This window comes from Apium graveolens, chromosome 3 (assembly GCF_009905375.1).
Source record: "Apium graveolens cultivar Ventura chromosome 3, ASM990537v1, whole genome shotgun sequence".
NCBI classification, from domain to species: domain Eukaryota; kingdom Viridiplantae; phylum Streptophyta; class Magnoliopsida; order Apiales; family Apiaceae; genus Apium; species Apium graveolens.
The window spans coordinates 271,855,212-271,883,115 of NC_133649.1; the positions used below are offsets into that span (position 1 = coordinate 271,855,212).

The 27,904-nt window shown below is 36.7% G+C and overlaps 1 protein-coding gene across 1 annotated transcript; it reads left to right on the forward strand.

Moving 5' to 3' along the window:
- The first annotated feature begins 23,171 nt into the window (after nt 1–23,171).
- LOC141713323 (porphobilinogen deaminase, chloroplastic-like) lies at nt 23,172–27,729 on the forward strand. The gene is made up of 5 exons (XM_074516683.1): nt 23,172–23,529; nt 25,875–26,280; nt 26,843–27,049; nt 27,140–27,317; nt 27,402–27,729. The coding sequence occupies exons 1-5, from the start codon at nt 23,303–23,305 to the stop codon at nt 27,512–27,514; spliced, it is 1,131 nt and encodes a 376-aa protein (XP_074372784.1). The 5' UTR covers nt 23,172–23,302; the 3' UTR covers nt 27,515–27,729.
- Nucleotides 27,730–27,904: the final 175 nt, after the last annotated feature.

Below are 27,904 nucleotides of genomic sequence, written 5' to 3' on the forward strand. Positions count from 1 at the left end.
ATCAGCACTTGCTCAAGCTTGAACAGGAAATTGCTGAGGAGACACAGAGTGCATCAAATCTAAATTCTGATATCCAGTCTACTGCTGAGGTGCTTATAGAATTGTCTGAAACTCCAGTCATGCAATATCACAAGAGGGCAAGGGAAGTCTCTCATGAACAAGTAGAAGCTAGTGTCAAGAGGCTGCAAGGGAAAGGACTTTTTCCTGGATCAAGCACACAAGAACCAGTATATCAAAGGGGTATATCAGCTACATCTTTTGATCCAGTCACACTAGAACCTGCACCTCAAAGTGGTGCAACAGATATTGAAGCCCAAGAGCCTCTGATTGAAACTGCTCAGGAGTCTAACACTGCAATTATGGAGAAGAGTACACGAGAACCTGGTTGTCAAAGTAATCCAGCAACTCCTAATTCTCCTGCTACACAAGAACCATTCCATCAAAGTTGCAATGCAAGATTTACTCCTGCTGTAGTGATTTTTATTATTGATGTTGAAGGCAGAGTTCATCCGTCTTAAATGACTACTGATATTTTATCAGTACCACAACTGAATGTTCACACAGAAATCGCATCTTCAGATTCACAAGGTATAAATTTTGGTGTTACTTTATCAGCATTTATTTTAAATACTGATTTAGTTCTTTCAGTATTTATTGTATGCTTTTCATGATATAAATCATGTTGACATGATTACATCTAGACCTTAGTTAAGGACTACCTCTAGTTGTATGATCACATATAACCCTTCTTTAGCCACCTCTTATTTCTGTAGGATAATCTTTCTGAGCCTTTTTGTGATATGTATGAAAAGATTGAGAGAAAAATAGAATTTAAGAGAGGCAGGATCCTTCCTGGAAAAAGGAGAGGTAGATGAGAGATAGGATTTAGTAATACTTGTGAGGAAGCTCTGTAATAACTCAAAATTTTGAGACCTTGTAAAATGTTTAATGAATAATAACCCTGACGGACGGGAAAAACTTTTAAGCCCACACTATGTACACTATGGAGTACATGAGAAGATGAGTTTCGGAGTTGATATTACGATTATACGTACCAAATGAGTGTATGTAAACGCTATTAGTTTTCAAAGAAAACGAACTTTGAAAAACGACCGTATGTACGACCCATCGAGGATTACGGGGATCACAATATAATTACGAGATTAAAACCCTACGGATTTATATTCAAGTATGATAATTAAAAATATAAGGAATAAATACTAAAGGAATTACGTCGCGAACCATTTACGAATAAGTATTACGAAAACGTTTAAGCAACCGAGCGAACGCGTAAACGATTAAATAAATGTAACACACTAAGTAAACCATGGTAAGAAAGTAACCATGTTTACTTCATCAAATAGTGAGCTAACCATAGGATGATCAAGCTAGCTAGCAAAATAGTGTGCTAAGGAAGCTAACATATGTAGTTAGCTTGTAAGCTAGCAAGCTACTTAGATTTTGTCCCCAAGATTTGCAACAAGAATAAACCTAGGATTCAACCTAGGAGAATAAAAATCAAGTGGAAGATATCACACCCCATTTCCTAGAAGCAACCTAGAGAAGCAACCAAGAGAAGCAAGCATAAATACCCCCCCACCAATCATTATTTCCATTCGGCTATTCAAGAAAAGGGGGAGGAATTCAAAATCAAAACTCAAAATATAGCCATGGTAAAATCATCCCATTAATTCTCAAGCTTCCTAACAATTAAACTAAGGTAAGAAAATTCTTTCATCTCTTTTTATCAAGGTTTGATGGGTGGAATAAAATCAAGAAAGTCACTAGTGAATAGTATGAATAGTAATCTCTCTTTGGTTTCTTGATTTCAATGGTGATTTTAGGTTCCAAAAATCATACCAAGCACTTCCAAGCCTCCACCATCCTCAAGAACACATCTCAAGATTTCAATAAAGGTAAAAATCTTTGGCCCAACTTTATTTAAGATTCATTTTAAGATCCATTTAGTATGTGGTAGTAAACCTAGTTCAATGAGTGGTATTGATGAAATCTTGGTGTTTAAGTTAAGTAGATTTAAGGTTGATTGTTTTTGCCTCAAGAAAATGATGTTCTTTAGAGGAGGTTGTGTGTTGATGATTAAATGATGATTTTTGGTGGTTGTGTTAAGAGTTAGGGTGTTAACGAAACCCCGATCGTAAACGTAACTCTATCAAAACCAACAAATCGTAACTTTAAGATTCTGCAGAAAGTACCGAAGTTGTAAACTGTAGTTTCTTGAAAAATAACCCTTTATTATGATAGACAATGTTATAAGGATCGTTTAGGCGCTTGAATCGCTTGATTCTGATTTACGGATCAAAAGTTCTTACCGTTTTACTAAAAGTGATTTACGCGACAAAAACTGCTACGATTTACGAACTTTGAAAATATAAAGGATCGACTTAAAAGTGTTCATAAATCATGAATTTTTTACAGAGAGTAACATATCGAGTTTTCTAACTTCCATAAAAATTTCAAGTGAAAATAATTATTTCTCAATTTTATAAAAATATCGGAGCCGAGACCGCGCGAGTAGAAACCGTAAAAATCCATAAGCGGAGCCGACGACGATAATGAAAATGAACCTAAGATACTTAGAAAAATAAAGTGACCATAATGTGAATAATGACTTAAAGGAATAATAAGGGTAGTATAAGTGGAGAGGGTGCATAATAAGTAGCACACGAGTGCGAGTCACCGTAAATTAGAACGGGACCTAACGAAGTGAATTGTGTTTATGGTTATAGATTTCTGAGCAGAACCTAAAGCATCCTCTACCTTGAGATACCCAGGCAAGTTTACGAACCCAAATTCATTTATTGTTGTGTTTTGAAAGGATTGTTTTATTATCATTGTATAAATACCATGTTTTCCATGATACGTAGTTGTTGAATTTTCGCATAATGTAGCGATGTTGTACGAGAAGTATATATCGTGAAATATTTATTCCGCTATAAGCGTGACATATTATATAAGACCGAGAGTCGGTCAGGATTTAAGATAAAACTCGGGAATCATTCCGATGATATTATAGGACGGTTATAAGTCCATAGTAGTACGTTTTAAAAAGGGACTCAACGTCCACTTACGAAGCATTAAAATACCTCGAACTTTTATTAAAACGATTTCCCAATGATCATATTCCCTCAACTATATTTTATTGTTCGAATAATAAATACTATATACTTATTCTTTTATCATGGGAGTAGTATACCCCAACAATTATTTATTTCAAACCTGATTAATCATTAAAGATTATTAATTGCGTACACATAAACTAGTTGAGGAATATTATTTTAAATACTCTTTTAAAGAGTAAACTCATTCGAGGTTTAATTATTTATCGATTATCATTTAATTAATTATTATCTATTAAAGGGTTTATTTTTTATTTATAAATCATAGATCCGATTTAAAACATACTTTCTGATTTCGGAAAATCATTCGAGTAATTTCAGATCGTCGGAGAATGTTACTCCGACTTATTTAATATTTTGAATATAGTTTCAAGGAGAGAATTTTTCCCCCTTATATAATTATCTGTTGACAACTGTCAACTTACATCCTTAGTACTTCCTCCGAAACTTTCAGAAGTACATATATATATTTATATATATACAGTAAAGCTATGTCTGTCAACAAGAAAAACGCTTGGAGGAACTTCGATGTGGTTCGAGTTCTCGAGATATGATAGGATTTCCTAAAGGACAAGGGAGAGGTAGGATCGAAGTACTCCGTGTATTGGATAGACTACTGGTACCGTAGAAGACGGTACAATATGTACCTATGGATCTGCGAAGTGTGTGTATACCCGAAATGAGGACACATAGCCCGTATGCGGCAAGGGTGATAACCGAGATGTGAAGGTGTCGTCCCTCTACTAGTAGAAAAGGTTACTTTTATCGCAGTACGACTGATCATCGTATGCGGTGGCTCCAACGAATGTCCAAATTCTTCCAATTGGAATTGTGATGCAATACCGTAACCCAAGCCTAGGTGATGGGATTACTATTAAGGTATTCGCAGGATAATAAAATCCCTTAAATAATTGTTTTCATAAGAAGGTGTGTATCACCAAGGAAAACTATTTTCGAATAAAACATAATTATCGTATATGATGTTATCATACAGTCATTTTTATACTGTACATTATTATGCTGGGCATTATAGCTCCCACTTGTTTTCTTAAATTGACACAACACAATAGTAAATCAAGATGCGTGCCATGAGAACCATAGCCAGGAAACAGGTAGGAAATGGTCAGTTGTTCCGTAGATTGTTTGGTGTTGTACGACAGGTAATCCGAATAAGCTGGATTAGTTTTCAGTTGTTTTTAGTTCGGCTTATTTATAAGTATGACTTATGTAAGATAATAAACAAGAAATATTTATTTGGTCGGAGGACTGGCTTTACTTAAAGGTTACTCCCCGGTAAGACTAAATTACTTTTTGGTTGTAATAATTATCACTTGATGGTTGAAAGTACTCTAGATATGATGGTTCATTTCCAAGACAATAACCAGTAAGTGTATGTGTGATAAGTGTGGGGTCGTGAAGCGTGAGTATTTACATATTGTAGTGTGAGTTGTGTGGTTGTAGTAGTTTATATGGCGTGGCCTCGGAGATTCCAGACCCCAGGTTTTGGGGCGCCACAAAAATGGTATCAGAGCCTTAGGTTATCAAATCTTGGAAACGATAGGATATAAAATACGTAGACATAGGAAAAAATAAAATAATCAATTAGAGCTCAAGTCGAGTTCGTCGTCGGGCTACACGGGTAGTCTTGATAGTTTTACCCTCAAGGGAATTCCGACTCTAAGTTAGTAATACCTTGCCTATTGTGTCAGGTACCAGTGGAGCCTAGGAGGGAGATTGATCCTCTTGATGGTGTCATGGTCCCAGAGCGTGACCCTAATCCCGAGCCAGAGAGCCCACCCATTGATGATTCGGAGGATGACCCTATTGAGGATGTCCTAGAGGAGGAGACTAACCTTCTTGTCCCCATAGCTAATGGCATAGTATGGAGGGATGTAGAGATGTACCCTTACCCGACTATTCGTTCTGCTACACCACCCCCAGGGATTCAGAGCCCTATGCCCTATACTGATGATGATTAGGAAGAGGCAATACATGCACAGATCCACGAGGTTTATTACGTATCCTCTAGCGATCCAGATTCACCTCTACCACCACCGGCAACCATGCATGTAGCCATACACGACTGGATAGTGGGTTAGCTTAATGTTGAGATCACTGCAGCATCTGTTCGCATTGTGGAGTTATGCCAGGCACTGACAGCTGAGAGAGCCACCCGACTAGGATACCAAGGGGATTTCAGAGCTGCTTCCCCAGCCATAGCCCGCAGAGAGATCGATGGGATCGAGCTCCGTACCAGGGTTCAGATGAGAATGACAGCGGTTGGAGGATACATCCCGGTAGTTGATGCAGAGCTGATTTTGGCAGGAGCGATGAGGAGGGTGCGCGACCTCACTCGCAGTGATAGTGACCGAGGGACTAGTGACTAGATATGGACCTTGAAGAAGGATGGGTGACTTGTCACCATTTTGGATAGGATAGCTAGTAGTAGATAACGTTCCTAGCCCTTCAGGGTACACGTCTTATATATTTTTATTTCAGTTTTCAGGACTAGTAGTGATGTATTATAATCAGGCATGTTCTAGTTGTTCTGTTTCCTAAGATATAAGTGGGAGATCTTATGAAATATATATATCTAAGCAGTTATTAAGAAATTGACGTCCATATTATTGCGCTTTATAAAAAAACATGTTAGATAATAAATGACATGCTTACATATAAATAAAATAATCCAACTGTTATATATACAACTATGTTGACCAATTTTCATTATCAGAACAATGCCACCCCGTAGAAGAGGAACCAGGGCACAGCCCACAGAATCTGTTAACCAACAACGGAGTGAACCTGACCCTGTAGTGAATGAGGAAAGTGAAGAGGACTTAGACTATAATAAATATGATGAGGAAGAATATGTAGAAGAAGAGGCTGAGGATACCCATCAGGGAGGAAACCCCATGAATGAATTTATGGAACTGCTAAGAGCAAATCTGAACCAACAGCCTATTCCACCACAGCCACATGCTGCCCAACAGACTGCAGCTACTGCCTTTAGGGCCTTCAAATCTCTCAAACCCCCAGAGTTTCTAGGATCGGCCGACCCCGTTGAAGTACGGGCCTGGCTCAAAGAAATAGAAAAGTCCTTCGAGATACTAAGTGTTGAGGAACGACACAAGACCATTTCTGCGTCTTACATGCTGAAAGGAGAAGCTAACTACTGGTGAGAGTCCAAACGAAACCTAAAGACTGATGCTGTGATTTCATGGGATAGATTTACTCGACTGTTCTTAGACAAGTATTTTCCTAGGTTTATGGAGACCCATATGGAGATTAAGTTTCTGGAGTTGAAACATGATAAGATGACTGTAGCAGAATATGAGGCCAAATTTACTGAGTTGTCGAGATTTGTGCCTGAATTTGTGAATACCGAAGAGAAGAAAGCGCAAAGGTTTCAGCTTGGTCTGAAATAATGGATCCAAAACCGAGTGGCAGTGTTAGAGCTGACAGACTATGCCACCTTAGTGGAGAAAGCCTCGATTGTTGAAACTGGCAGTGAGCAGAGTGTGAAGGAGAAGGAAAATAGGAAAAGGAAGATAGGAAGCCAAGGAATAGGAACCGGGAACATGAGCCTTCCAAGTAGGTTCGTCAGGGGAGCAGTGTCCTAACCTGCGCGAGGCCCCGGATTCAGAAAGGCCCCGAGTGAGAGTGTTGGTCAGGGCGGCGGACAATCTAAGGCCACATTTCATAGCCAACCCCGCGCCCCAATACCAGAGTGCCAGACCTACAAGAGAAGACACCTTTGGTTATGCAACCAGGCGAGAGCCCCTCTGAAATGTTACAGGTGCGACCAATCCGGACACCTTGCCAATAACTGTCCCCAATATAGCAAGACATGTTTCCTATGTGGGAAGGTAGGACATATGAGGAAGGATTGCCCAATAATGAAGCCCCCAGTCTTAGGTATGAGCTGAGCTGCATCCAACCGACCCCCAGCTGCTAGGACCTTCAACATGACTGTTCAGGATGCTGTTCGAAACACTGATGTGATAACAGGTACCCTTTTATTATATTCCGAACATGCAAATGTCCTATTTGACTCTGGAGCAACCAAATCTTTTATATCTCAAGATTTTGCTAAAAAGTTAAAACTTAATGCCATACCATTACGTGAGATATTACAAGTGGAAATAGCAAACAAAGAAATAATTCCTGTAAATCAAGTACACCCTAAGTGCAAGTTGAACTTAGAAGGGAAGGTCTTCGAGGTTGACCTAATCCCATTCGCATTTGGAGAATTTGATGTAATCTTAGGAATGGATTGGTTATCCAGTAACGGATCGCAAATAGATTATGAACAAAAGAGAGTAAAGATAAGAGTGCAGAATGAAAAAAAAGTAGTGTTTAAAGGTCAACGACAGAACCGGATATTTCTAGCCATGCTACAAGCAAAAAGATTATTAAGGAAAGGTAACGAGGCCTATTTGGCTTATGTGGTAGATACCAAAAAGGAAGTCCCTAATATACAGGACATACCCGTAGTAAACGAATTCGAGGATTTATTTCCAGAGAACTTACCAGGATTACCACCTGACCGGGAAATAGAGTTCGCTATAGAATTAGCACCAGGCACGGCACCAGTATGCAAGGCCCCATATAGGCTAGCCCCGGTTGAGATGAAGGAACTAGCTTCTCAACTGCAAGAGTTATTAGATAATGGAATGATAAGACCCAGTGTGTCGCCATGGGGAGCGTCAGTACTGTTCGTAAAGAAAAAGGATGGCAGTATGAGATTATGCATAGACTATCGAGAGCTGAATAAGCTGACTATTAAGAATAGGTACCCTCTCCCCAGGATTGATGACCTATTCGACCAACTCAAGGGAGCTGTACATTTTTCCAAGATAGATTTGAGAACATGATATCACTTGTTGAAAATCAAACCGGAAGATATACCGAAGACTGCTTTTCGCACTAGGTATGGACACTATGAGTTCTTAGTCATGTCGTTTGGGTTAACCAATACACCTGCAGCCTTTATAGATTTGATGAACAGAGTGTTCAAAAAGTACCTGGATATATGTGTGATAGTTTTATAGATGATATTTTGATCTACTCAAAGTTAGAGCAAGAACATTTGAGGATAGTCTTAGAAATCTTGAGGAAGGAGATATTATATGCCAAGTTCTCGAAGTGCGAGTTTTGGTTGAGAGAAGTTCAGTTTTTAGGACATGTAGTGAGTAGCAAAAGAGTTTTAGTTGACCCTGCCAAAATAGAGGCAATATCCAATTGGGAAAGACCAACTACCCCAACTGAGGTTAGGAGTTTTGTGGGTTTAGCAGGATATTACCGAAGGTTCGTGCAAGATTTTGCTAAGATAGCCGGTCCACTGACTAGACTTACCCGGAAAACAGAAAAGTTTGTATGGACAGAGAAATGTGAGGAGAGTTTTCAAGAGCTGAAAAGGAGGCTGGTGTCAGCACCAGTGCTCGCTCTTCCCGATAGAAAGGGAGAGTTTGTGATATACAGCGACGCATCGCTTAAAGGATTAGGATGCGTAATGATGCAGCACGGCAACGTTATAGCGTATGCCTCTCGACAATTGAAGGAATATGAGAGCGGATACCCTACGCATGATCTAGAATTAGCAGCCATAGTGTTTGCCCTAAAAATTTGGAGACACTACCTGTACGGTGAGAAATGTGAGATCTACACTGACCATAAAAGCCTCAAATATATTTTCATTCAGAAGGAGCTGAACATGAGACAGAGGAGATGGTTAGAGTTGATAAAAGACTACGACTACAAAATTTTGTATCACCCGGGTAAAGCCAATGTGGTGGCTGACGCCCTTAGTAGGAAGGAAAGACTCAAGATGATAATGGCATCGGAGGAGTTGATTAAAGAATTTGAAAAGATGGAAATTGACGTGAGAATGACCGGTAAGGGAACGGAAGGATTATTTGAGATTAAGCTAGTGCCAGAGCTGACTGAAAAGATACGAGTATGTCAGGTGAAGAAGATGAGTGAAGAAAGAGGAACATTGACCGGTGAAGAAGTAAGATGCGAGAAGGACGAGAAAGGGATCATGAGGTATGCGTCCCGAATTTGGATTCCAAATGTGCAAGAGTTAAAGGATGAGCTGCTGCATGAAGGGCACAGCTCCAGATATTCAATCCATCCAGGAAGTACGAAGATGTACCGTGACCTTAAGGAATATTATTGGTGCCCTAACATGAAAAGAGAAGTAGCTGAGTGGGTCAGCAAGTGCTTGACATGCCAGAGAGTGAAGGCTGAACACCAACGACCTAGTGGACTGTTACGGCCCCTGGAAATTCCGGAATGGAAATGGGAGCATATAGCCATGGATTTTGTGACAGGCTTACCAAGAACAAAGACCAATCACGATGCCATATGGGTTGTCATAGATAGATTGACCAAGTCCGCACACTTCCTACCAATCAACGAAAGATACACCGTAGACAAGTTGGTGGATATTTACTTGAAGGAAATTGTAGTTAGACACGGCGTTCCGGTACCCATAGTGTCAGATAGAGACCCGAGGTTTAATTCTCAATTTTAGAGAAGCTTCCAGGAATGCGTAGGCACCAGACTAAACATGAGTACCGCCTACCACCCCCAGACTGATGGACAAAGCGAAAGGACTATTTAAACCCTAGAAGATATGCTACGAGTCTGTGCCATTGATTTCAAAGGAAATTGGGATGACCACTTACCCCTGATCGAATTTGCTTACAACAATAGCTATCACGCTAGCATAAGAATGCCCCTGTATGGAGCTCTTTGCGGAAGGAGATGTCGCTCTCCCCTGTGTTGGGACGAAGTCGGAGAACACAAGATATTAGGACCAGAGTTAGTCCAGCAGACCAGAGAAATGGTAGGACTCATCAGGAAAAGACTGGTAGTAGACCAGGACAGACAAAAGAAGTACGCCGACCAGACCAGGAAGGATAGGGAATTTGAAGTAGGAGATTCTGTGCTATTGAAGGTATCTCCGTGGAAAGGAGTGATGAGATTTGGGAAGAAAGGGAAGCTGAGTCCCAGATTCATAGGACCCTTTGAAATTTTGAGGAGAATAGGACCTCTAGCTTACGAGCTCGCCTTGCCTCCTAATTTGCAACAAGTGCACAACGTGTTCCACGTGTCCATGTTAAGGAAGTACCATGCAGATGCACGAAATGTAATAGAATACGAGCAGGTAGATTTACAACCAGACCTGACCTACATCGAGCAGCCGGTAAGGATAATGGACAAAAAAGAACAAGTACTGAGGAACAAGACTGTGAAGCTAGTTAGGATCTTATGGAGAAATCAAAATGTTGAGAAATCAACTTGGGAACTTGAAGACGCAATAAGGAATAGATATCCCCGCTTATTTTCTAATTGATTCTGGGACGGAATCCTTGTTAGAGGAGAAGACTACAATAACTCGAAATTTTGAGACCTTGTAAAATGTTTAATGAAAAGTAACCCTGACGGACGGGAAAAACTTTTGAGCCCACACTATGTAGTACATCAAAAGATGAGTTTTGGAGTTGATATTACGATTATACGTACCAAATGAGTGTATGTAAACGCTATTAGTTTTCGAAAAAAATGAACTTTGAAAAACGACCGTATGTACGACCCATCGAGGATTACGGGGATCACAATATAATTACAAGATTAAAACCCTACGGATTTATATTCAAGTATGATAATTAAAAATATAAGGAATAAATACTAAAGGAATTACGTCGCGAACCATTTACGAATAAGTATTACGAAAACGTTTAAGCGACCGAGCGAACGCGTAAACGATTAAATAAACGTAACGCACTAACTAAACCATGGTAAGAAAGTAATCATGGTTACTTCATCAAATAGTGAGCTAACCATAGGATGATCAAGATAGCTAGCAAAATAGTGTGCTAAGGAAGCTAACACATGTAGTTAGCTTGTAAGCTAGCAAGCTACTTAAATTTTGTCCCCAAGATTTGCAACAAGAATAAACCTAGGATTGAACCTAGGAGAATAAAAATCAAGTGTAAGATATCACACCCCATTTCCTAGAAGCAACCTAGAGAAGCAACCAAGAGAAGCAAGCATAAATACCCCCCCCCCACCCCTCATTATTTCCATTCGGCTATTCAAGAAAAGGGGGAGGAATTCAAAATCAAAACTCAAAATCTAGTAATAGTAAAATCATCCCATTAATTCTTAAGATTCCTAGCAATTAAACTAAGGTAATAAAATTCTTTTATCTCTTTTTATCAAGGTTTGATGGGTGGAAAAAAAATCAAGAAAGTCACTAGTGAATAGTATGAATAGTAACCTCTCTTTGGTTTCTTGATTTCAATGGTGGTTTTAGGTTCCAAAAATCATACCAAGCACTTCCAAGCCTTCACCATCCTCAAGAACACATCTCAAGATTTTAAGAAAGGTAAAAATCTTTGGCCCAACTTTATTTAAGATTCATTTTAAGATCCATTTAGTATGTGGTAGTAAACCTAGTTCAATGAGTGGTATTGATGAATTCTTGGTGTTTAAGTTAAGTAGATTTAAGGTTGATTGTTGTTGCCTCAAGAACATGATGTTCTTGAGAGGAGGTTGTGTGTTGATGATGAAATAATGATTATTGGTGGTTGTGTTAAGAGTTAGGGCGTTAACGAAACCCCGATCGTAAACGTAACTCCATTAAAACCAACAAATCGTAACTTTAAGTTTCTGCAGAAAGTCCCGAAGTTGTAAACTATAGTTTCTTGAAAAGTAACCCTTTATTATGATATACAATGCTATAAGGATCATTTAGACGCTTAAATTGCTTGATTCCGATTTACGGATCAAAAGTTATGACCGTTTTACTAAAAGTGATTTACGCGACAAAAACTGCTACAAATTACGAACTTTGAAAATATAAAGGATCGATTTAAAAGTGTTCATAAATCATGAAATTTTTACAGAGAGTAACCTATTGAGTTTACTAACTTCCATAAAATTTTCAAGTGAAAATAATTATTTCTCAATTTTATAAAAATATCGGAGCCGAGACCGCGCGAGTAGAAACCGTAAGAATCCATAAGCGGAGCCGACGACGATAATGAGAATGAACCTAAGATACCTAGAAAAATAAAGTGACCATAATGTGAATAATGACTTAAAGGAATAATAAGGGTAGTATAAGTTGAGAGGGTGCATAATAAGTAGCACACGAGTGCGAGTCGCCGTAAATTAGAACGGGACCTAACGAAGTGAATTGTGTTTATGGTTATAGATTTCCGAGAAGAACCTAGAGCATCCTCCACCTCGAGATACCCAGGAAAGTTTACGAACCCAACTCCATTTAATGTTGTGTTGTGAAAGGATTGTTTTATTATCATTGCATAAATACCATGTTTGCCATGATACGTAGTTGTTGAATTTTCGCATAATGTAGCGATGTTGTACGAGAAGTATATATCGTGAAATGTTTATTCCGCTATAAGCGTGACATATTATATAAGACCGAGAGTCGGTCGGAATTTAAGATAAAACCCGGGAATCATTCCGGTGATATTATAGGACGGTTATAAGTCCGTAGTAGTACGTTTTAAAAAGGGACTCAACGTCCACTTACGAAGCATTAAAATACCTCGAACTTTTATTAAAACGATTTCCCAACGATCATATTCCCTCAACTATATTTTATTGTTCGAATAATAAATACTATATACTTATTCTTTTATCATGGGAGTAGTATACCCCAACAATTATTTATTTCAAACCTGATTAATCATTAAAGATTATTAATTACGTAGACATAAACTAGTTGAGGAATATTATTTTAAATACTCTTTTAAAGAGTAAACTCATTCGAGGGTTAATTATTTATCGATTATCATTTATTAATTATTATCTATTAAAGGGTTTATTTTTTATTTATAAATCATAGATCCGATTTAAAACATACTTTCTGATTTCGGAAAATCATTCGAGTAATTTCAGATCGTCGGAGAATGTTACTCCGACTTATTTAATATTTTGAATATAGTTTCAAGGAGAGACTTTTTCCCCCTTATTTAATTATTTGTTGACAACGGTCAACTCACATCCTTAGTACTTCCTCCGAAACTTTCGGAAGTACATATATATATATATATATATATACAGTAAAGCTATGCCTATCAACAAGCAAAACGCTTGGAGGAACTTTGATGTGGTTCGAGTTCTCGAGATATGATAGGATTTTCTAAAAGACAAGGGAGGGGTAGGATCCAAGTACTCCGTGTATTAGATAGACTACTGGTACCGTAGGAGAAGGTACAATATGTACCTATGGATCTGCGAAGTGTGTGTATACCTAAAATGATGACAAATAGCCCGTATGCGGCAAAGGTGATAACCGAGATGTGAAGGTGTCGTCCCTCTACTAGTAGAAAAGGTTACTTTTATCGCAGTATGACTGATCATCGTATGCGGTGGCTCCAACGAATGTCCAAATTCTTCCAACTGGAATTGTGATGCAATACCATAACCCAAGCCTAGGTGTTGGGATTACTATTAAGGTATCCGCTGGATAATAAAATCCCTTAAAGAATTGTTTTCATAAGAAGGTGTGTATCACCAAGGAAAACTATTTTCGAATAAAACATAATTATCGTATATGATGTTATCATACAGTCATTTTCATATTGTACATTATTATGCTGGGCATTATAGCTCACACTTGTTTTCTTAAATTGACACAACACAATAGTAAATCAAGATGCCTGTCATGAGAACCACAGCCAGGAAATGGGTAGGAAATGGCCAGTTGTTCCGTAGATTGTTTGGTGTTGTACCATAGGTAGTCCGAATAAGCTGGATTAGTTTTCAGTTATTTTTAGTTCGGCTTATTTATAAGTATGACTTATGTAAGATAATAAACAAGAAACGTATATTTGGCCAGAGGACTAGCTTTACTTAAAGGTTACTCCCCGATAAGACTAAATTACTTTTGGGTTGTAATAATTATCACTTGATGGTTGAAAGTACGCTAGATATGATGGTTCGTTTCCAAGACAATAACCTGTAAGTGTGTGTGTGTGTGTGTGATTAGTGTGGGGTCGTGAAGCGTGAGTATTTACATATTGTAGTGTGAGTTGTGTGGTTGTAGTAGTTTAGATGGCGTGGCCTCCGAGATACCTGACCCCGGATTTTGGGGCGCCACAAGCTCTGACTATTAAAAGTCATGAGATGTGTGGTGTGAGGAGTAGTGAGACTACTCTAAAAGAATGAAGAGATTAATTTTTATTTTCTATATGTTTGCAGATGCTCAGAGTACTAAAGGAACAGATGCTGAACAACATTATGTTGAATCTCAGGAAAAATCTGATGTATCAAATGCTATTAATCTCCCTGCAAGTCTAAGTACAGATACTTTCTTGAAGTACATACATTATACCATCCCATCATATGAGATAATCCCTATTTTTGTTGAAAAACAGTACATTCATTCTTCTTTTTCATCACTTGAAGAAATCCCTATTGTTGCTGAAGATGTAGTAGCACAACAGTCCATTCATAAAGATTCATCCATTTCAGAATCACCACATCATTCTACAGGACCTGCACTCCTAGAAGTTAATCTTGAAGCTCCAATTCATTTATCTACAATATTTGAAGATGTGGAGATAACTGCTGAAGGTGTGGAAGCTTCTGAAGCCACTGGATCAATTTCTCATTCTATTCTGCATGCTGAAGCTGATGATAAAGTTCAGAAATTAGTGCAAGATCCAACTACTATTGAAGAATATAATGATGGTAAAGAAACTCATATATCTAATGCTATGTCAAATCTTGAGGATGATCTTTTCTTTCCTGAAGATATGCCTATGCATGTGAGACAGCAAAAAATGAAAGAGTTAGGGTGTGTTTGGTGTTACTGTTGTGGACAGCAACAACAGCTTTTCGCTGAAAAACAGTTAAAATATTGTTTGGTAAAATTTAAAAGCTGCTTTTCGGAAAAGTGCTTTTGGCCTAAAAGTTGTTGTTATAAAAAGCAAGTGTACCCATGCTTTTAGAAAAAGCTACTTTTTAGCTGTTGCGGGAAGCAGATGTTGGTTTCACCATCAAACCTTACCAAAAATATTATTATTTTTAATTTTTTGCATCAAAACATATATTTATCAAAAAAATTACCAAACAGTCATCTGATTTTTACAACAACACTTTTTTCAGCCGCATTTTTTTTAACAGCACAACAATTTTTAACAGCAATTCCAAACAGAGCCTTAGATGCTAAGAAGAAACAGGATTATTCTAATAATCTCTGAAATGATTATTGGAAAGATAATACATATCCTATTTCCAGAACATGTGCAGTTGAACATCTGGAAACAGCTGAACAGAAGATTACAAATCTTGATGTGCTGAATCATCTGAAAGCATCAACTTTGGTTGTTAGATCCTTACACACAGCTCATGAAGCAACTACTACTCAAATCAATCAGATTAAAGAATCATTGATTCCTTCAAAGCTGCTTACTCATCAGGTAATTCAGAAAGAAATTTCACCAATAGTTTCCAGACAAACTGCAATTTAAGTCAGTCAAGCTAGATTGGAAGCTAAAGAAAACCAAATGTCTGCTCAACTTATAGAAGTACATAATTCAATAGAGCTGATTCTTTCTCTACTGCTTGGTGATGATGCCAAAAAGGGGGAGAAAATTGATAAATCTAAATGCAAACAACTGTCATTATTAAGTACTGATGATGAAAATTCTGATAGAGGTAATAAGGGGAAACAGAAGGAGGGTAAAAGAGGAAGCAATAGGAATGAAAGAAGAGTTGAAGAATTGACCATGACTACTAAAATACAATAATCTTCACAAGTCACACAACTCTGAAAGAAGAGTTGAAGAGTTGAAGAAGAGTTGAAGAAGACCAAGGTATTCTGGAGAAAGAAGCTGGTACTGAAGCAAGCCAATATCTTCAAACTCTGAAAGTTAAAGGAAGAAAGACAACTCTGTTCTACAAGGATACAAAGATTCAATTATTTAATTATGAGGTAGGTAGAAGAATATTTACAAATGAAAATCCTGAAGTTGATCTTGAACAGCTAAGGCAAACGGAGGAAGACTTTAAAAATTTTATGAAGACAGCAAATGCTGAGATTGTTGTTATTTCTCAAGTACTGTATGAAGATGATCCTTCTAAGGACCAAACAGAGGTATAGTTATAAGGAAAATCAGTCAGGCAGAAGATGAAATATCACAAGCTATTGGAACTGCTAACATGAAAATTAAAGAAAAGGAGAAGATAGAGAAAAGTCAAGGATTTCAAAGACTAAAGCCAAAGTTGGAGTCAGTATCTAAGGAATTTAAATCTTAAACTCTGATAAATTTAATCTATACAGTAGTTCAAGCTCTTGATACTGAAGAAAATTTACTTGGAGCAGAAATCATCCAAGCTAGTCAAAGAAGGAAGATTTCTGGAAGCATTCTGAGCTGAGGAAGTGAAGTTAACCTCTGACATTGCTCAAGTTAAAGGAGCGGTTCAGGATGAAGAGTTAAAGTCTGATATTCACTGAAGCAATATTGAATATGCATACTTGATTCTTGTATTTAGATAGTTTTGACATCATCAATTGGAACTTGTCCATAATTCCATAATGTACAAGTAGGGGGAGATTGTTAGAAGCAATTGATGATATCAAACAGAAACTATCAAAAGTTCATTTCAGAACTTACATACCAACTGATGCTGATGACAACATCAACGGATGATGAAATATCAACGCATGATAGGATATCAATGGATGATGATTTCAACGGATAATGAAATCAGTATTTGTCACATCAGTTGATCTTCGAGGAGGAAAAGAAAACATGAATCTCAAGGCGGTGAAGAACTTTATCTCAGAAGCAATAGTATAGGTTTCCTTGTTGTTAATAGAATAAGATTCTTTATACATTGGTAGTCGTGCTCTATATAAAGTACAGATTAGGTTCATACTATAAACATTATGATATTGTTATATCTTTCACATAACCTAGCAGCTCTCAAGGATATTTATTCATCCTTTCGAGAGAGTACTTGTGTAATAAGTTTTTATAAATATAAAAACTGTTGATTCTGTTGAAGCTTTGTCGAGTTGATTATATTAACTGTATTCACCCCCTCAACAGTTGATTAAGTCCTAACAGAAAGAGATCAAGTACATTCAGGTGCCAGGTCTTTGCAAGAAGAATAAGGGTTTGAGGCCATGGTACATGACAGTAACCTGACTAACTCCCCTCCAATTTGAATGGAGGTTCACTCTCAAGGTGAGCAACAAAGTGTCATAACAAAAGTACATACTGTGACTTCATTCACAGGTGTTACGCACCACATCACCTCCAACGCCATACAACCAAACACTGACCTACCTTGTACCTCTACACAACCACCTTCACATCTCCTAGCCAACTAGCTTTAAGATACCCAAGCTCAACCAACTTCCGTAGATGATATGCTTGTGGATCAAATTGAAGGCCTTGCACATATAGCTCAATAATTGTTGATATCTGATATGACAAATCAATATTACCAAGCCATTCTACTATCTTACAAGGAAGATGTTGAAGATTAACAAGAAAGATAGTAGATGAAGCTGAACAGGATGGCAATGTTGATGTCTGGCCCTTGAAAACTTTCAGTATTGACATAGAGGATTCCTTGTCAAGGTTCATGGAGGAGTATGTCACCATTTTAGGTAGCGATACCAAGATGCTTACTCCTCAGGAAGTGTATGATTCCATCATAGAGGTCAACAAATCACAACTCAAAGCTTCGACTATATTGAAAAAGTAATAAAAAAGACTCTAGATGATCATCAAGATATTATTAAAAACATGGCGAGAATGAAAATAGATGAACTCCAACCATAGCAGCTGGAAATTAAGTAAAAACTCGGCAAATTCTCTAATAAATTGGCCACTCTCAATCTCTCAAGTGTTGAAGCCAGCATCAAGCAGTTAATAGAGTCTCATCTGAATTTGCACATTGTTCTGCGATATCAAATTTCTCAGAACAATGACACAAAGGTCAAGCTAGATCAACTTCACAAGGCTACGTATGAACCTTCTGCTTTGATGACCGAGGAAATAAGAAGAGTGATTCAGGATAAAATTGGTGTTGGAGTCTCATTCAGTTCAACCTTTACATCCTCAACTCCCCAACAATCCTTCAAAATTAGATCAACGAACTTCAAACATCCAACACAGCTCTTGTTTCTGAAGTCAATCATCTCACTATACAAGTTCAAAGTCAACAGAATGACATCAAAACCCTGATAGACTCCCAGAATTACTTTTAAATGCAGATAATGTATCATTGGGAGCTATCATGGGGGCTTTGAAAATTCCACCTCAGGAAACCATGCACAATGTCAGGACTCAGATGTCTAGACACCATGCACAATCTGATAACAAGCCTAAGGGGGAGATTAAGTCCAAGCTAAAAGTTGCAAATCAAGAGGAGGTTGGTATGGAAGAGAGTCTCGAGATGGTAGCTCAAGGACGTTATTTAGACAAGGAATTTGGTGAACTTTTAGAGTGCCTGAGGGTTTCAATGAACCAGAATCACCACTCTTATAAGAAAGCTATAGATAAAAACATAAATTTCGTGAGGGTGTACATAGTCACAAAAGACATGCTAATGGAAATGAGAGTTGTGGTCAACATCAATGATGTTGGGGTTGACAGGTGTATGCATGTCTCCTTAGCATTTTTGAAATCTATGAGAGCCTCAGAATTGGACATCTTCATGAATAAAGTCAATGTGATGATTTCAGAAGATACTCTCTTGCTAAAAGAACTCAAATCAGGACAAGAAGGAGCATTTCCTGAAACTTATCTTGTGCCTAGAAAGGGAGTGGCTTACATATGCCCAATCACCAGAAAATGCAGACACTTCCTCATTCAAAGCACCGTGTGATGGCAAACAAAATGCTAGTGATAACACTGGAGACATAGTTGAAGTTCAAAAGAAATAAATCTGTGTAGGATGTTGAGATGATCAAGATTCTGAGAAGGTATATTGACAATGCTGAGAGCATGCTTCTTAAGACTGCTATAAATACTCAAAATGAGGACAAAGATGATGATGGGCAAAAGAAAGATGAACATAAATCTTTTGGCTCAAATCCTAGTCACTTTAGCAAAAACAGTGGGAGTAGAAAGAATGTCATGAAAATGAATGAGAAGGGTGATGAAAAGAAAGGGAGAAATAAGGGTGATGAGAAGAAAGGAGGTGATAAAGATGGGAAGGACACCAAAAAGACACTGTAAACCAAATATCTCAAACTTAGAATACCCTAAACCAAGTCCCTAGCCAAACACAAACTTCAACTATTCAAACCCTCAGGCCTAAACACTTTCACAAACTCGCAGGCAACTCTCTACTCAAAACACTTATCCTAGCTAATCAAACCATATTGAAGAAACTAGTCAAACCTCCATCATTCAATCCACCAGTCAAAACACACTTCAAGTCTGTTCGAAGAAAACCAAAGAAAAATAAATTTGAAATATGAGCATTGTGGAATTGCTATAATCAAGATGACTTTATACCAATCTTAGAAGAACTCTCATAAAATGACTACAATAATCAACAAGCTGAAATAATATGTAAAGTCACTGTGGATACTTTGGGAGATGTGAGAATCTATTTCAAGAATGGCTCATTCAACATATTCAAGAAAGAATTACTAGAGAACTTCTCAATAGTGGAGCTTGAAAGGGTGATAAGTTTGATGACTGAGAATGATAAATTTGAAGCTTTAACTAGATGAAATGTTGGCCAACGAAAATGAGAGAAGGGCAAGGGAGAAGGTGGAAATGGAAGAGAGAGCTATCAAGAAGGATGAGGGGTTAGACAGATTGAAAAGAAGATCAAATGAGCTCAAGGCTAGAGGATTAAGCAAGGTTTCTAAAAATGGGGTGTTCCTGAACATTATAACTCGCAGACTATCAAGGTACAGAGTTGAGCATTTTGACAATTATTCACTAGAAGAATGGTCATTGAAGCTTTTGGAAGCACTAAGAGGAACTGAGATCATTGAAGAACTTGAATGTCTTGTTTGATTAAAGGACTTGATTGGATCTCAGTCAGGATATGAAAACTTCAGTTAGTTTTGTAACTCAATTTTCTTTGTAACAGCTAAATGACATTTATGTATAAAAAAATGTACTTTGTATATTTGTGTTATTTTTTATTTTTAGCTTGAGATTAGTCTTTTTATCAGTCATAAATTTGTGACAAGTGATCTTCTCATAAATTGGGGGAGATTGTTTTGTAGAACATGCCTTAATATAACAAGACTAAGTCATATTGATAAATATAAGATTTAGTTGACTTGTAATTTTTATATAATCTGTAATGGTATTACTTGAGTCTGTAAGAATATTGAAGAAGACTAGACTGTAGTATTTTTTAGTAAACAACCAACAAGTTAGGAATAAATCTCTGGAAGAAGATCAAGCCTGATCATGTCTCAGAATGAAGATATATAGCTTGGTATAGAATAATGATGTAGATTGAAAAATATTCTAAGTCAAATATCGAGAAGTCACAGATCAAGAAATACCAAGAAGTATATCGAGAACTATTCAAGCTTATCGAGAAGTCAATTTGACTTGTATAGAAGTCATTTCTCTTATAGAGAAGTCATCTCACTTATAGAGAAGTCACACTGCCTATCGAGAAGTCAAAACGCATATAGAAATATGGAGATGTTGATAATTCAAAACGCATATAGAGATACGGAGATGTCGACAAGTCATTTACACACGTAGAAAAGTAGAGATATCGACAAGTCATTTACACATGTAGAGAAGTGGAGATATCGACAAGTCATTCTACATCGCGATACCAAACATCTCTATACACTTTGAAGATCTCGATAACAGCTTTAATTACGAAATACAACTATCATGAAGATTCAAAATTACCAATTAACAAACCATTTTATCATTAAAATGGAAATTCTACAAATGCAGCTTTAAGAGTGCAAGATCAAATGCGAAGATGAACTGGACAAATGAGTGTAGCAGACCTGGAAGATTGTATGCAGATATGCAGTGCTTGAAATAGAAATAGACAAAGTAGCTTTAAAAATCATGTTAGTCTATATTAGTGCAATCTATGTAAACTGTGCATGTTAGTCTATAAATCATGTCACGGGTCATTTGTTCAGTCATAACAAACATATGTGATTTTGTCAAAAACGGATTCAGTGAACTTGTAAGGTTGTGGGTTTTAAGCGAGACTGATGTGACTCCCTCACTACCTGGAAATCAAACCATTGACGAGTATTGATTTGAAATATTTTATTCAAGGAAAAATTGGGAATCTCTTTATGATGGGATCATGATCATTTTAAAATTAACAAAACCCCAAAATTAATATTAAGTTGATCAGATGCCTTCAATGAGTCCAATGTATTAACCCCTGGAGCGATAAGGAGTGTGTTCGCCACAACGAAGTACTCACATCTATCATGGGAAGGCGTGTTGAAGTATATGAAACTTTTTAGATCTTTGGGTTAGACTTAACTGAATTACCACAATAGGATTGTGAACTTGGAGACATAGAGTTTGGCGAGATTTATTGGATAAATACGAACAAATGTTGTTCCAATAAACTATCCAAGAGTTATATAGTTGATATAATTGATAAATGTTGTCTACCTAAATAATCTTGTTTTGGGAGAAAAGCCAAAGCTGACCTCGGATATGATGAAATATGGATCTTGGCTGGTTTTTCTTGTATTCTCTCAAGAAGTAGCTGAATTTTTCAATATCAAGAACTTAGATTTGTAGTACAACATATTTATTTTTACAAATAACAAGTAAGTTTTGGTAATTGTCTTTTTGTGTCTTTTACAGTTAATAGATTATCACTACAAATTACTTAGTCTGTTGAGTTGTAGTAAGCCAAAATACTTAACTTGATTTTCTTGAAAACAAATCACAAAGTTTTTAAGTAAAAATCAAGAAGTTCACATTCACCCCCCCCCATGTGTGTGCATTTCCTACCTAACACAAGAATCATATTTTTTTTATCAGTTTGATCGGTCATGTTAAGTGGTATAAGATCATATTAGCGTCTTCCTCTAACAACTTAAGGGTTTTAGTGCGACTGCTTACTTAACATGGTATCGAAGCTCGGTTTAGGGAGGGACTCGGGTTCGAGTCCTCTCACCCCATTTATTTAATTCAGTATTTATTGTTGGTATTGGTAGTTGTTATATTCGTTGTTATCAATCGTAGCGAAACGTATTATATGATTAAGGGAGAGTGTTAAGTGGTATAAGATCAATTTGAGATCTTCCTCTGACACATTAAAATTTTAGTGGGGAGTGTTAAGTAGTATAAGATCATGTTGGAGTTTTTCTCTGACACTTTAAAACTTAATGCAACCGGTTACCTAAAAGGTAAAAATTAGTACGAAATGGGCTTTGTTTGATCGGATTAGTGAACGCCGAACAACGTGTTGGTAAGTAATAAATTAAAAAAATGATTAATATTGTAATTAGGAGATGCGATTAAGAGTTGCCGGCAAGGAAGCCCTTTTAATTGGTTTAAAGCATCTCCAACAAACTCTTCAAATTGGCTCCTAACTTGAAATAGAAAGAGCAATGCTAAAATTTAAACTCCTAGAGACTCTTTAAAAACTTAAGACTGTACCCTCTCTCCTCAATTATAAAAACCAATACATAGCTCTTAACTAATATTTTATTTCATGAGCTCAAGTTGTTTTTAATAATATAAAAATAAATAAAAAGTGAATCTTGAGAGTATTGTTGAAGATAAATATATATTATATTGCTAAGAGCCACTAATTTATATTATATTTAGGAGTGATTTAAGAAACCATTGAAGATTCTCTTAGGAGCCAAGAAACACTTAATAAAAAAATAAAATGGCGTAACAGTAGTTTGGTTAAGATGATGAGGAGTGGGTCCGAAACCTCAAAACCATTTCTGCTGACATGGCATCACAAATTGGGTGAGCTGGAGGATAAGTTGATGGGCCTAATAAAAAGTCCAAATCAATTTTTTTTTAAAAACCCAAAAAGAAAAAGAATAACAAACCCAATCTTTTTTGTTATCTCGATATCTCTCTGCATCTCTCTCTAATATCTCTCTGTAATCTCTTTCTCTCTATCTGCATATCTAAATCTCCTCCAAAGTTTAATCTCTCATTGAAATGGAGACAATGGTATCTCTGAATCAAACGATCTTTCCCACACGAAGCACAATCTTAAGCAGCAAATTCATAAATGGGCCAATGTGTTCAGGTCTAGTACTGTGTATGCCCAGAAGCTTCAAAGCTTGTCCACGCAATGTGACAACAAGGGCTTCTTCATCTTCAGTAGCTGTTGAACAAAACCCACAAACTAAAGTTGCTATCATTAGAATTGGCACTAGAGGAAGGTACTTGTGTTTCTTTACTTGCTGCTTTTTTTTGGATTTTTATTACCATTTATTTTGCTGTGGATTTTGATTGTAGATATAAATGCTGAGTTTTGATTTGTTGCTTGAAATTGAGCTTTTTAGATATGAATTCGGGGTGTGGTGATGTTTATAGTATTCGTGTGATATGGGCTTGTTTACCTGTTTGTGAATATGATCAAGTCAAAAACTTTTGTATCTGTGGGAAAGTTATGATTTTTATTGGTATTTAAGGCCTGCTCCTTGCATCATATGATATACATTGCATTAAGATGTATATTGGATGTATTTTTATAATTTTATATGTTTTTAGTTAGTAGGAATGCCTCAATTGGAACTGCTAAACAAGTAATTTTTGATATAGATTGTGTAATGCATTTATAAGAATTTTTAATTTAATTTGTTGTGGATTTTATTTCATTTATTGTGCTGTGTGGCTTTTAATTCTAGATATTAATGCTGGGTTTTGGTCTTTTGCTTTGGGATTGATCATTTTAGCTAGAAGCTTGTGTGTGTGATGATGTTTATAATCTTGGTGTTCGATGGTTGCTTATCTAATTGTTTGTGAATTTGATCAAGTCCAAAACTTTATCATAGTGGGGAAAGTTATGTTTCTAATTAGTGTTGAAGGGCCTAATTCTTATATCATTTGATATACATTCCACTCAAGATTCAAAATATATGTGGAGTTATATTATTTTAGTGTGTGAATATCAATATTGAAAACTACCTACACAAGTATTTTAGTTTAATATTTACAATCTACATTCTATGAAAGTATAAAAATCAGATTATAATAAATGACACAAAATTATGTAAATATAAACACGGGAAAACCACTTTTTCATTTTAACACTCTCTCTTCTTTTCCTTGGGGTGCTCAAAGGGTGATTAACGTTTTTATCTTAAACTATAACAAATCAAAGGTGACTTTTTTGGCACTTTCGTATGTCTCATTTTGTTTGATACTTTTCAACAAACAGATATATCAGTTCATATTACAATTTGAAGTTTAGGACTTCGATAATATACTAGTATTATAAGCAATAGTATGCAAAATTGGTGCATAAGCATTTCTAACCTGTAAAACCCCTTAAAATTTTGGGGATAAGTATATGAATTTGGGGCAAAAATTTTAGTAACCATTTCAAATCTCAAAGCTAATGTTTTACCTCATACAAACTTGGCAACCAGAATCTTTCAGGATTTTTGTACTAACCTGGAACTTCCTGAAATTGACTTCATGTATCACTATACCACGAGCACAGACAAACTCATGAATCTCTGACCGGTTAATATAGCAGTGATGATCTTAAACTGTGTTTGGTAATCCGCATCTTTATGTATCTGAATTAACATGATCGACCGCAGTTGCTGTATAAGTTCAATATGTTATAGCCTGACAAATTTTCTACGTCATTTTAGCTTTAAAGCAAATCTTATCTTAAATGGATAGACATAGTATTCGTGATAATATGGTATGTCGACAATTATACTTGTCCTTTTTGATAAACCCCGAGTCCAATGGCTGAGCTGTAACAGATTAGATAATATTGCAGTTTTCCTTCGTGTCGAAAAATCACGAGGTATGCTAAACTAAGCAGTTATAGTTACAAAAGCTTATTATATTTCACACTGACCATGTCACATATATGCCTATTATAATGTATCTCATTTCTCTTTTTACTACTATGCATCTTTTGCTATATATTATTATCTTGCATGTTATTCTCAGGTTGACATCTATTGTCTCCCGTCATTTATATAATGTTCTTGTACTTGTGTTTTCAAAGACAGGGTTTTTGCGGAAATAAATTACATTATTTACAATAACTATAGTGTGGGTTTCATCCGATAGAACAGTAATGCATTCAAAAAGTAAAATGAAGGATCATAAATGTTCATAATTTAACATGTTTGTTGTCATTTCGACTTCTGTCATAGAGCTCAACTCACGAGGATATAAAAGTTGTTGAATAGTTTTTTCAATGCTGTAAATCCATTTTGCTGAATTTTACTTGGTTTTGTGCCCTTTATATGCAAAAGGGTGTTTGTGAGTGGTGATAACATTAATGTATTTAAATATGTAATAAGGTAAATATCACCAGAATTCTTTTGCATCCCTCATTGTTGCAAATTTCTTTGAGATTCTGTAAACTATAGAGTCATCACCGTAATTACTTTCAAGCAATAATGAACAATCACAAGAAGAAATAAGATGCACCCTGTTGGACAATCATCTTAGTTCATGTAACTGAGATATTTGAAGCAAAGTGTTTGTGCATCATCTAATGGTTTGCTATTATATTTGTCTTTACTCGTGACAGCCCACTAGCCCTTGCACAAGCTTATGAAACACGAGAAAAGCTCATGGCAAAGCATGCAGAGTTGGCAGAAGATGGAGCAATCCAGATTGTGGTGATTAAAACTACTGGTGATAAAATCTTGACCCAGCCTCTTGCAGACATTGGTGGGAAAGGATTGTTCACTAAAGAGATAGACGAGGCTCTGTTAAATTCAGAAATTGACATAGCTGTCCACTCGATGAAAGATGTTCCAACCTATCTTCCAGAAAAGACAATCTTACCCTGTAATATGGATCGTGAGGATGTTAGAGATGCATTTATATCCTTATCTGCAGCTTCTTTAGCAGACCTTCCGGCTGGAAGTACCATTGGTACTGCTTCACTTAGAAGGAAATCACAGATACTACATAAATATCCATCACTAAAAGTGAGTATTTTGTTACCGCGGCTCATCATATAACCTTGCCCTGGATAAATAATTTTAAAACAATCAATTTACTTTTGGTCAAATATTGGAGAGATATGAAACTTGGTAGTATACATCTAATTATATTCAATGTCAATTCATGTGCAGAATTGGTGACCAGAGTTAGCAGTAAATTTTAAATACCTATTTTGTACAGTAACTGAGTTACTTGGTAAAAGTATTTACCTATACAATATAAGTGAGTTAGCAAAAAAATAGAATTTTCTAAATGAATGTTGTGAGGAGCTTGACATGAAAATTAGAGTTTCAAATTTTCAATGCAACTTCATCTAGCTCTGTAGGTTCTTTATATATTAATATATCTTAAGATTCTGTGCCCTATCTTGGTGAAACTTTAGTGATAATGGCACAAAAATTGTTGCCCACGTAACCAGATGCTGTAATTTGCAAGCCATGTGTATTTAACTCTGTTATGTGGAGTCTTCACTATGTCAATCTCATGATTTGTGGATAGTTTAGTCTGTACTTACTACTTCCTACATGTGCATTGAAAATATTAAAGGTCCTGGATAACTTTCGGGGCAATGTCCAGACAAGGTTGAAAAAGTTAAATGAAGGTGTTGTCCAAGCAACATTACTCGCATTAGCAGGACTGAAACGTCTGAACATGACTGATAATGTGGCCACCATTCTTTCTATTGATGAAATGCTTCCAGCTGTAGCCCAAGGGGCCATCGGGATTGCATGCAGAAGTAATGATGATACTATGGTATGCCTAATGTTTATACAGTTTATTTTGAAGTGTTCTGCCAAAGTCTGTTATGGTCCCTTATTCTGGTGTTATGTTTGTGTTGATTAGGCTACTTACTTGGCCTCCTTGAATCACGAGGAAACTAGATTAGCAGTAGCATGTGAAAGGGCATTTCTGCTAACTCTGGATGGGTCTTGTCGGACTCCCATTGCTGGATATGCCTCTAGAGATAAAGATGGAAACTGTGTATTTAAAGGTCTAGTAGCCTCTCCAGATGGAACCCGCGGTATGACACTCACAACACTTACCTCTTTCTGACTTAATATCTTGCAGTCACTTTTTTAATATTGATTTTTTTATTTCTGTTCAGTACTCGAAACTTCTAGAAAAGGCCTATATTCTTATGAGGATATGATTGCAATGGGGAAGGATGCTGGTCAAGAACTTCTCTCAAGAGGTGGTTCAAACTTTTTTGATAGCTAGGTTGAAACTAGGAAAGGTCAGGGGGGCAAGATCCATCTTTGTATTCTACATTCTTCGCTTCCGTTTAGTTGCTCTTCCTCTTATTGTTGTACGTGACTAGTCCATATAGGTTTGTTGCTATTAGTTTGTAACCCTACAAAAATTCAGTTTAATGAGGCACACACTGTTGTATACTTGTATTATGTATCACGTAATAATATCCAATTTTTTGCTTCCCTGCTCTTTACCGATATGCCTAAAAGTCACATATGTTATGCATACTTCTCAGTTTCATGCAGATCTTCCAGTACACCGGCCTGCTATTGATGTATAGTTTGCAAACAATAGGGAATGATCCCTTTGATTGAACAAGCATATTTTACCTCCGTTTTGTCTCGTAATGTTTGCAAG